This window comes from Zonotrichia albicollis, chromosome 10 (assembly GCF_047830755.1).
Source record: "Zonotrichia albicollis isolate bZonAlb1 chromosome 10, bZonAlb1.hap1, whole genome shotgun sequence".
Taxonomy (NCBI): domain Eukaryota; kingdom Metazoa; phylum Chordata; class Aves; order Passeriformes; family Passerellidae; genus Zonotrichia; species Zonotrichia albicollis.
The window spans coordinates 34,500,266-34,512,602 of record NC_133828.1 but is presented as its reverse complement, the minus strand read 5'-3'; the positions used below and the strand labels follow the sequence as shown (position 1 = coordinate 34,512,602).

The window sequence follows — 12,337 nt, the reverse complement described above, 5'->3', positions numbered from 1 at the left end:
TTCTTTGCTAGCAGATCAGGAAGAGAAAAAAAATTATAGAGAATTCTACCAGTTAAAATTAACCCACTGCGATCTCTTGTGAGATCCTGGACAACAGGGAAATACATCAGAAGCCACATGGCAGAAACTGAATTAGGATACCTTAACCATACAGAGTACTGCTTTTCTGAAGCAGAAGGATAAATGCAATAGATTCTTCACTATCAACACTCAGCATCTTGGACTGCACATGCTGAGCACAGCTAACATGATTTGGAGAAATATAAAATGGTATGCAATGGGCTGTTTCCTCATTTCTGTTGTGTGCATGGCTCTGAATGCCATCCATCTGTCAGTGTAATGGTCTTTTCTCTTCAGTGCTAAATGTTTCTGTTCTGCAAGGGGTTTAAGGCCACTTTCACTACTGGGAACTACAGACCACCAGCAGCTAATTCCAGTGGCCATCAAGTTTTCTTCAGATGCAGAACACCAAAAATTTTCTCTGAGGAGCACGATCTTTACAATTACATGCTAAGCATACAATTTGACAACAACAATTTTGGAAAGAAGCCATCAGGTTATAAGTGCTTTGGGGTGGAGCACTGCATTCAAAGCTATTAGCTTATTTCAAAGGTTCAAGTTTGTGGATTTTTTTTTGCCTTTATACAAAGTTGCAACAACTAAGAGATCACCTTCAAACCGTTATGGACACAAATCTTCACAGAAATAAAGGAATATAAATCACTGCCTCCATTTTTGTATGCTGACCTTGGAACAATTCAGATATTTAGCTCAGCTGTCTGTGCTTTCCCTCTGCCATCCTAAGCATGAAATAATTCTGAAGTTGCCTTGAAACACAAAAACAATTAGGTTATGCATCTAACAAATAAGATTGATATATGCAGCAGGAAAAGACTGATCTCATTCTACCTGGGAATGTTGGGCTAAGTGAATACAAGTTTAACTTGCAGTGATGCAGGACAAAGAAAAAAAACACTCCTTGCCTAAAGGCTCACTTAACTTGCAGCTACCCTAGGTGGCAGAATTAAATACTTGAGTATAAGAAGTATCTATAAAATACTGCATAGCCCACAAGAGAAAGAACTGTGGTTACTACTGACAATGCTCTGCTTCTGACTTCAAAACCTGTCACATTTTTAGAAACACACAATAAAACATCAACAAACTTGGGCCTGGAAGAACCCTCAACTCGAACTGATACATACAAACACACTTATAGCCTCCTAAAAACTTCCAATTGCAGGTCTGAGTCACAACTGATTTGAACAAATCAAAGGTATACCCCTCCTGCAAGCAGACATTAACAAGGTGACTTTTGCTGACAACATTTGCAAAGGAAAACCTTCTCCTCTCTGTATAGCACACAACAAAAGGGCCAAACACACACTCTGATTTTGCTCCATCCTCTCTGTATCATCAGCACCAAGAGTTTCTGCACCAACCACCAGGCTCTGGGGTCCAACTGGACCAGCCTGCCTAGTGACAACAGAGTGTGACAGGAACACGTGGAAACAAGAAAGGAAGACACAACAGCATGGTCATACGTTAGTGCTGGAGGCAGAATTAAACTTGGGGACACAGAAAATCTACAGAGCTTCTGCACAAAACTTAATTCACAAAAGGCAGCTTTCTTACAGCATTTTTGTCAGTATAAGGATTCAACTGTTACACTGTTGTTTAAAACAGAGCATAACTACTTACTGCCACTTGTGCTGAATCCATGAACCTCAACCCAAAGTAGTCGCTTTCGATAAGGTCCAGATGATACATGATCTGCTCAAACAGGAGCTGCCCTTTGGCTTTTTTCTGAAAAGATAACAGGACTTAGTACACAGCAGGTAGATTTATTGTAGCATCTACCTTTTTGTCTGAATATGTTATATAATTCCAAAAATTTAGTTTCTGAAAATATAATGCGGATATCTTTTTTCACCCCCTTGTATTTTCAGATGGTTTTTTTTCTGAAAGGCAAATGTACACCCCACAAGAAACACAGAATATCCATAAAGAACTTGCATAATCTCCTTTCTTGGAAAATGTCAACACTGACTTGCCGATGGAGTTAAAATGTCATTTTATCATTTTTCCTTTTAGGTTTTCCTTACTCACTGACATTCAAAAGAACTGGAAACACAGCCAGTACAATTGCCATACCCATTGTACTGGCAAACTTTAGGAGCCAAGCAAATTGCCGATGAATTTCCTACTGTTTGGTATCCAGGTGTTTCACCCCTTCACAAGCAGGTAGCAAAACACATTGAATTAGCAGATAGCATTCCATTAGCAAGTGCTTTTAACAACTACTAGGAAACAGTCTGGGGCAAGCAACTTGAATAAACAGCACTTAGATATCACATTTACAAAACTAAGTTCATAAAACTCACTTCCAGGTGCAAAAAGCCAGCTCATATGCTCATACATAATTTATGAAAAAACCAGCTCTAGCCCCAAGGAAACATCATTTTTACAGTGATGATCTAAAAAATTAAACAGTTGTTTTTAAAGAGAAGGCACATAAATAGCAATGAGCAGTTTCTACACAACATATATTCTTCCTGCTGTGAGTTCCTTTATAACAATAAGTGGAAATAATAGCTTAAGAGTTATTATACATAAGAAGTTAAAATGTAATAAAATACATTAATAAATTATTAGATCAGAGAAAAGGTCATAGTGTAAAAAAAACTTAAATACAAAGAAATATAGACATTATTTATGCTTACTCTGCCAGCAGCTGAAGGGTTTCTCCATTTCTGTAAAACCACGATCTTGCAACATTTTACCTCAATATTTATACATTCACAACATGAGAAATGGGATAACTTTCTAAGCACATATTTAGTAAGCTAGTAATTAGCAAATTTAGTACAGCTCTCAAAATTCTGGGCCAGACAAATTTTTGTTCTCAGAAATAATCTGGTTTAATCAGTGAGTTATACCTAAGTAAGTAAAGTTGCATGCTGTAATTCTTGTCACCTTCCTCTACCCTGATCTTCAAATATTTTATATTCAACTTTGCAATCACTATCATTAGTTTACTTCATGTATCAGTTAAATTCAACACAGAACATATCACAGCTCAAAGCAAAATTCTAAAAAATGTTGGTAAACAGAGCCTGTCTAAGCAAATTGTCACACAGTTATTTCTTTCCAGGTACTGGGAAGAATAGCAGGAATGGAAGGCATTTGGGCCAGCAGGCAACTGCACAAACACATAGCATCTACAAAACATTGTGTAATAAAATACTAAATGTCAACCTATAAAATTCATTCAGACAAAGTGTCCTCTGTTGGTCTCGGGAAAAAAATAATTTCTTAGGCAATAGCAGATTTATGAAACACCAGCTCAAACAGAAACCTTAAGGCAAACCATTTACACACAGAAACTCATACCTTTCTTTCATTAATAGAATGTGTAGTCCCAGTCTTGAAAGACCAAGGCATGGAACTGTTGATATTTTTTCTCAACACAGGATATCTTCTACTTAATCATTAATATAATTATACAAGTGCAATCAATTCAGCACTTGCAACAGCAAAACTAGAAAAACACTCCATGCTGCATGAAGCTTTCAGTAGCTTGTCTAAAACTAGTGGAAAATCTCCCCTTATTGAGCAGAACATTTGAGATCCTTCTCAATTCCTCTGTAGGTCATCTCTAAAAAGTGGAATTTACCAGTTATCTCAGCAAATTCCCTGCTGGTGACAGAAGCACTTTGACTCCAGCCTGGAATACTACACATACTACTTCAGACTACCCATGAGCAAAACTTCAGTTTGTGCAGTGTCAGATTAGTTTCAGAATGCGTTCGGCATTTCAGAAATCTCAGCAGAGGACTCGAAGATTAACTGGACCCTGAAGGACTAATGTGGGATAAAGCCCCTGAAGGAGCAGTGGAGCAGCTGTGGAAAGATCTGCAGGACTTCTGGTCGTTCTCTGACTTAAATCACCAGGGCTGTCAACATGGAATTAATTATGTACTACTTTGCATATGACTTAAATCATCAGCAGCTGTATTTGGTGTAAGTCAGCAGAAGTGTCACACATGCTTTACTTAAGTCCTTCCTCCTTAAACAAATAGCAACCAAAAATATTAATGTTTTGTAACCAATCAACTTTCATGAATCAAAATTAATTTCTTTGTACTCAATAAAACTGAGATCTCAAGAGTTTTCAAAGAGCAAAGATACACTTTTATTACACTTTCCTGTAAGAAACTGACCGAACTAACTTTCTCATGGCAACACTGGTGCTAATAACATCAAAGTTGGGGGTTCAATCCCCACATGGGTCATTAAGAGTTAGACTTGATGATGCTCGTGGGTTCCTTCCAATTCAGAATATTCTGTGATTCTGTGAAAGTGACATTTTTTTATTCTTGCTGTCCTATGCTTCCCCCCGCCCTTTCTTTCCCTCACAGCAGAGCTCAGGTTACACTCAAAGGACAAATATTTTCAAACTGTTTAATGGTTACTGATGAACTATTAACAGCTCCACTCACAAGCAGTCCAGCCAGTAGCTGGTCCTCCCTTCAGGGCACAAATTAATCTTCTCACGGGTTTGCAATTCAATAAAACCTGACTATTTGATTTACAGAGTTTGCTATTCTCTCTAGGAAGCAACAGCAAACATCTCACAGCAGGAGAACGAACAACAGGAAAATGTAAACAAAATACACTATGTATATAGGGCAGGACCTCTCCTGGTTTTGCCACACTGGATAAAAGCATCTTCTGATCACTTGGGAATGAATCACACGGCCCCCGCCCCCTCCCCCCACTTTTCCCAATGAAAGGGATGCTCCCAGCTAATGACATCTCCTGCTGCTCTTAATAACAGCAATTGCTGCCTGAGTGGGTGTTCCACGGGCCGGGCTCGGCGCGGTAGCTCAGCAACAGGCGGGTGTTCCCTCGGCTGCTTCGTCCCTGCACGGCCGCGTAAGGCGATCCCGCCACATTCTCCTCGGCTCAGGCGCCTCAGCCACTGCCTAAAACCTGAACGGCAGCATTTGTACCCTCTTGTCCCGGCCTCAGAGCAGCGGCCATTTCATGGACACGCATCCACGAGGAGAAGCCAGCCAGGTGCTCCAAACCTGCCTGATCAAAGGTCAAAGCCTCCTTCAGTAGCAGAGCAGCGCTGGAGGAGCAGCACAAGCTCACAGGAACTGCAGAGCAGCTTGTGCTGGTGAGCACCAGCTGAATGGCTCACTTCAAGTTTTTAACATCGCAGCAAAGTAGGTATTTTTTCCCCAGAACTTGAAAAAAAACCCCCAAGATCAAAATACCCACCTAATGAATCTGCTAATTAAAATACTTAGCAGAAAATAACCCCTCCTGTTTGTTTATTTCTTTGTGAAGAAATGGAGGGCCCCATACAGAATGAACTTTGAAAGTAATGCTTATTCATTTATTTTTTTCATGGAACTTACTATTCTTTGCATCTTTGCAGCTGTACTTTTTGTTTAGATTTCTTCAAATTATCACGTTAACATTTTATTAACAATAACCAACAGTAGCTATTGTCTTCAATAGCTACCAAGTGGCAAAAACTTTCCTTCCTGGTTTTTGTGAACTTATCAGGAGGGTTACCATTCATATGCATATGAGCTTCCTTAGAAATACACCATTTACACACACACAGAGAAGGTATGGGTCCCTATTCAGGATTTACAGCTACCCAGTTGCTAGGATGTCACCTATGCATGTTTGCAGACCACAGCAGCACAGAGGCAGCAGATAAGCCTGCCCATTTTTTAAATGAAGTAAATCCTCTTCTCTGAAACCACAGGTTTCAAATACCTAAGCTTCAACAGTGAGCTTTAAAGGAAGAAGATTTCATATCAATATGACACAAAAGGTGTCTGTCTATAGTTAACACCATTCAAGTTTGCTGCAGAATTGGAGGGTTAAAACCCCTCATCGTTACAAAGGCAGCGTTAGAAGTACACATTATTTGTATCACCCTGATCTTCTTATGGCTTTAAGTTGTGACCTACAAATGGAGCTGCTCCTCTCCTCAAACACCAAGCACTACTCCTACAAATAACTTTTCCAAACTCTCCAGTCAATTTTCTCGTTCATCTAAAGATGCCACTGGCAGCAAAACACTAATTCTTCTAGTGCTTCTTTCTCTGGTTTATCCTCAGTTTTTAACACTGCTATACACACTTGTGAATATAAAACCCTGCAGGCTGGAGGGCTGGAGAGAATTTCTACCTCCAGAGACAGCTTATCAATTCTTGAATTTACTCAGTGTCTCACAAGTACAGGAAGGTAAGCATTTGGGATTAAATATTTTGTTCTTTTATTCTCTGGAGAAAGAAGGCATTTCCCAAAAATCTTTGTGAAGAATTTTTTTCAATACCCATCCTAACTGTACATTCATTAGAGTGCTATGTAGGAGGATTTTAATGTACTGTGCTCAGGCTTATTGACCCTATTACATAAGACAAAGCCTCAAAACATTCATGTCTGACAGTTTGTTTTGTGGAAGTCTCTGTTTCAACTTCCTGACAATTTTTATCTTCTAACTACCAATTTGATTTAATTCATTTTTTAATTCTTTCTAATACAGAATATATCCACATTGCTTGTTCAGTATTAAGGTTTACAGATTAAATGCTTTCTCCTATTATATTGTCAAACATTTCAGTTTTATTTGGTGTTCCACCTGCAGGTTTCTCATGAGCACTCTGATTAAGAGCACCAGAGAGTCCCAAGCCTTTGAGCTCTTTGCAGAGGCAGCTCAGCAGGAAAGCAGGACTCCAGATAAAATTCGCACTGAGTTAAGAATGTGAAACTTTCAGGCAACTAAACCAGCCTGCAGCACGAGCCCCAGAAACACTCTGGCAGCACACTGCAGGTCAAACAATTTTCTCTTCAAGCAGCACAGATTGCTGCCAGCTGCTCCCTTCCTCCCTCCTTTCCACCAGCGCCAGGGCACGGAGCATTGCACCGAGCCTGCAATGCCTGCCTGCCACGGCCCTGAAGCGGCTGCGCTGCGAGCAGGGCGTGGTGCAGGCAGCCTGTGCTGCTCACAGGGCACAGGCACAGGGCACAGCCTGTGCTGCTCACAGGGCACAGGCACAGGGCACACAGCCCATGCTGCTCACAGGGCACAGGCACAGGGCACAGGCACAGGGCACACAGCCTGGGCTGCTCACAGGGCACAGGCACAGGGCACACAGCCCGTGCTGCTCACAGGGCACAGGCACAGGGCACAGGCACAGGGCACACAGCCCGTGCTGCTCACAGGGCACAGGCACAGGGCACACAGCCTGTGCTGCTCACAGGGCACAGGCACTGGGCACAGGCACAGGGCACAGCCTGTGCTGCTCACAGGGCACAGGCACAGGGCACACAGCCTGTGCTGCTCACAGGGCACAGGCACAGGGCACACAGCCTGGGCTGCTCACAGGGCACAGGCACAGGGCACACAGCCTGGGCTGCTCACAGGGCACAGGCACAGGGCACACAGCCTGGGCTGCTCACAGGGCACAGGCACAGGGCACAGGCACAGGGCACAGGCACAGGGCACAGGCACAGCCCGCGCTGCTCACAGGGCACAGGGCACGGGCACAGCCCGTGCTGCTCACAGGGCACAGGCACAGGGCACACAGCCCGTGCTGCTCACAGGGCACAGGCACAGGGCACACAGCCCATGCTGCTCACAGGGCACAGGCACTCAGCATCCCTGGCTCAGTTCCATCTCAGCAAGGATCGCAGTCTGGCACCCCGGGAAGCACCGGCCCACCCTGCACTGCCGCCACCCACTCCCACCGCACAGACACCAGCGCCTCTGCTGCGGTAACAAATCATTTTGCCCATTTTCAGTCCCCTAAAGCTCTCTCAGAAGTTTAAGCAAACACTCAAAAGCATGTCAATACTTTCAGACAATCACTTGGGAAATAAAGTTTTAATCCAAAACTGTATAGCCTCAGTACACACAAAAAGGGGCACGTTCAAATGTTTATGTTATTACTACTTCTGTCAGCTGATCTTTGTTTTGAAACTTTAGAGGTCAGCCTTGAACACTCAGAGTACTCATTTTATTTGATGACTGATTTTCCAGCATTTTTAGCAGTATTAGATTTTCTTGTTAATCAGCATCCATGCCAGGAAGTGCCTTTTGCATTTCATATCTACATCCACAAATATTCAGCAAGTGGCCATAAATATTCCTCAAGTTTTTAATAAACCAGAGTGGATTATTGAGTAAAATCAACTACCACAATGCATCTCTGATCTTGCAGTCAGATCAACACAAATCATCTCTCTCCAAACAAAAAGCTACTGGCACTCATTAATGATTTTTACACTCCAGATAGATTTCTTAATTTTCATTTATAATAGTCACCACAGATACAGTCCTTTTTTAATCTTGTTTTATACTCCAAAAGTCTAAACAGCTTACTTCAATTCCACTATTCCACACAACCACTGGGCTGGTTTATACAAGACCTTGTTCTAATGATACTTCATTATAATGAGGACAAAACCATCTCATTTTGCAACCTCTGTATCAAATTTCATGCATGTGCAAGTAAGGAATATTCCAAGATAAAAAGCTACTCAGAGAGAGCATCCATTCTCTTAATTTCTGTCTTTCATCTTATACCACCAGGAAGCATTTACCTAAAACTTTGCACGTACAGAAACTGGAATACAATTAACGCTCCATTATCCATGAGAAGATTATGTAAATTGTGGGTTAGGCAGGGTCAGGTTTTTTTACTGAAACACTGCTGGCTTCCACAAAGTGCAATTCTGCTGCAAGAGAAGACAAAGACCCTACACTTACTGTCTGTCTTGTAAGGCTGACCTTGCTCCCCCATAAAAAGCAATCCAAAATTTTGTATTTCAGCTGCACGTATTTACATTATTTATATTAACATTTCTCCCTCATCTACGTTATCTTTTCCCTCTCCCAATTACTACTATGGATAGCATAGAATTAAGTAAACAAATACTCAATTGTAAAATATTTTGATTTTAAAATCCTCTGGAGCTCTCTATTACTTAAAACAGCACTTTATTTTAAACTCTTGTCAAACATTTTTGTTCCTAATTATTTCATACGTTGTCGGTGAGCCCAGATGAAAATTTTTTGTACTTCCAAGTTCCCCCTCACCAACTTGTCTTTCCCCACAAACACCAGAGAGCTGCTATTCCAGGTGTTAAGGGGTTCCCTTGACAGACCAGTGTGGTTGATGGAATCCTCAGTAATAAACCAGGGCTGTTCACGGCTTTTGAGCCCTGGGAATTCCAGAGGTGCAGTGGGGGAAGATGTAGTTTAGTTTTGCATGGGAACAGGATGAAAAGTGAGATAAGGGATGTCAGCAAAACGGAGTTCTTGTCCTCTCACCACTCATTCCACTCAGTAAACATTCCACCCACGGATCTTAAACAATGGGAAGAAAAAGCACAACCTGACGTTTCTCCAAGCTGAACTCAAGTTAACAGAAAAGCAGAAGGTATAAGGAACAGCATCCACAGCAGCATTTACAGGCAACATCTATTTAATAAAAACTTTAAGATTAACAAAGGAACAAGCTTCTTAGTGTTTCACTAGGCACATAAATCTGTAAAAATGGCTGAATGCAAAGCTTCAAAAGAGTGGTAAGAGGAAAACTATCAGGTCAAAAAGCAACTTTAAATCTGATATGAAGCTGTGAGAAAAAGTCTGACATGATTCAATCTGCCCCAAAAAAGCACTGATAACTCACATTAAGTTCATGCCTCCCATTTTGAACATACCAAGGTGTCAGTAAATAGCACACATGACACTGACATTCTTCAGTCATTGACATAGCTACAAAAGGAGTAGGTTCTTGCAAAGAATCCAGTCTATGTACTGTGTATGACTGCAGCTTTGGTGAAAAGTTCAAGTCAGACATTTTTCTAATTAAAAACAACAGAAGACATAGAAAAGCAGAAAGATTAAGTGGCTTGGCAGACACCAAAGATAAGATCAGTGGACAAAAAGCAGAGTTACTGCTCAAATCCTGGCTCTGTGTCTAATAAGTTAAATCTCAACTGCATCATTTACAACCTGCCCCTTCCATCTCATTGTCAATATTCATAAAATATCAGCCTTTGCTACTTCATGATTCTCAAATGTGTTTGGCTTACATGGCAACGTCCCTTGTGGTTGCTTCTTGCTGCTGTTTTTGCCTTTCCTTTTTTCTTTTTTTTAATTAAGGAGAAATGCAGCAATCTCAGGTTCAATTCTATCAATGACTGTAAATGCAGAATACTCTTCTCAGTAAAAAATAGGATAGAGCTCAACAGCTTTTTGAGCAAACTTGAGCCTGGTATCACCTCTAAATGCTTCTTCACCACATTTGGGGAGGCACATGGGGAACCAGATTGGAGAATCGCTCCAGCTGGAAACTCCATAACGAAATTATACTGATTATTTTCAGCCACAGCATTTTCTTGACTTAGCTTACTGCCTGGCTGCTAAAATGCTGTTTCTTCTGCCAAGGGGTATGAGAAAACAAGGACAAACGCAATAACGAAAGCAACATCTTTCCTTCCTGTGGCAGCAACAGCTTATGCCACTGTAAAGTATTTGTGTAGCCATGGATTTAAAAAGGTATGGCATTCATTCCTGCCTGGACAGCCCCTTCTCTGGCTGTAAACTAACCTGTTTGCTAAATGATTCATTCTTAAGAAAAGCTTTGTTATTTATTTTTTTAATAAAAGATTTTCACAGTGCTTAGGTAGACAATGCAACTGTGCACAAATGAACTGGCAGAGCAGGGGGCACCTCTTTGAGAGGAGGAGTTCATTTTAAAGCAAATTTACTGCCAACAAAGTAACAGTAGCAGTCCTGGAAAAGATCTTAGCTAAAAGAGCACAAAGATTCTCAAAGAAATCTTTGTAGAAGAAAAAAAATATACACACGTATTTTTAATTTCGACTTTACATTTTAGAAAATGATGTTGTTTTGCCACGATTTTGTATCCTTCCCCACTTCATCCCCTGTCTTCCCTACCTTTTTTCTTTCCAAGAGTCAACCTCAAAATATCAATGATGCAAGTGGAGAAACAAGAATAAACACTCTAGGAAGTTTGAAATGAAACATTTAATTTACTTTTAATTTATTGTACTTTAATCACTGAAGAAACTGGTACATGTCAGGCACTGACAATGCACTCTAATTACCACATCTGGCTATGGCAATTTGGTTACTGTTACTCATAACTCAGATGTTCACAGTCAAGGATCTATGCTGGCTTTCAAAGAAAAAAATCTGGAGTGAAAAGAGTTTCTTGGAGAAGTAAATAGTTACTACTGCACCCTGGCCTGAGATTTATAGGCCAGGTGGCAGGTCGTGTCACCTCTTCAGGTTCAATTTATGCTCCTCAAAGCCTTAGAAATGTTGTTGGAGCCACCAGGAATTTGCCTACAGAGCCGACTCCAGCTCCAAAGATTACTGCTCTGCTCATGCAGAGACACCAATTTAAACTTGAGTACTTTTTAAGTGTTAACTCTTGCTATTAAGTGTTTGTGGGCATTCCTGGCCTGAAATCAAACATCCTAGGCACTAAGCAGCACTGGATATATTCATTACATTGCTTCAGAGATTTACAAATTGACTTTACCACCCTCTATAAACGCCTATCTGTACAGTCACTTTGCAAATAAAGAAGTCAAAGGGTTTCTCTAACTCTAGATTATTTGGGGTGCAGGATATCACAAGAATTATTTCTGCTATGTCAACAGCACTGCTCAATCAAGCTGACTTCTTTGCACTGCCTAAACACTGCACGATTAAAAAAGAAAGGGAAGAAAGAGCTGTGTGGAGCAGCCAGTCTTGAAATGGCTTTTCTTTCTAGTCAGCAGTTCCAACACCAGCACAACTGTGACTGCAGCCAAAATCCTCTGGAACTAGTCAGGTCTCGCAGATCCACACCTTCCCAACTTCCTAATGCTCAGCTCTGTGAGCTTAAAACAAGTCACAAACAACTACAACACATGGTAATGGAAAAACAGAGCACATCACTTCTGGTGCTACTGCTCATCCTGTTGGCCAAAACCAGGTATGTAATTAGGCAAGCAGAACAGGCACGTGCATATTAAGGAAGCTTTAGAAATGTAAAACAGTGGCTAACACCTCACTCGGAATAAAGCACCATGCCATGAGACAATCCCTACTATATAATCTGCCCTGAGGAGGGGAAGGAAGCAGATTTTTCCTCTTCCCCTCCCCTCTCAAGTTAGCGCTAAAAACTGCATCCACCTCTGACACAAAACCAGACCAAACCCACCCCACACAGAAATTCCTGCCGGTACTTCTGCTCATCCCCCTCTTCAACAAGTTTCACCAAGA

General features: G+C 41.3%; 1 protein-coding gene across 6 annotated transcripts in view; it reads right to left on the bottom strand.

Annotated features, from left to right (window-relative positions):
- Nucleotides 1-12,337, bottom strand: part of EPB41L5 (erythrocyte membrane protein band 4.1 like 5) — a 57,277-nt gene that overhangs the window by 43,337 nt on the left and 1,603 nt on the right. For all 6 annotated transcript variants that reach the window (XM_074548760.1, XM_074548758.1, XM_074548759.1 and 3 more), the window contains one exon: nucleotides 1,702-1,806. In XM_074548760.1, coding sequence (XP_074404861.1) covers nucleotides 1,702-1,806 — 105 coding nt within the window. The remainder of the gene's footprint in view (nucleotides 1-1,701; nucleotides 1,807-12,337) is intronic.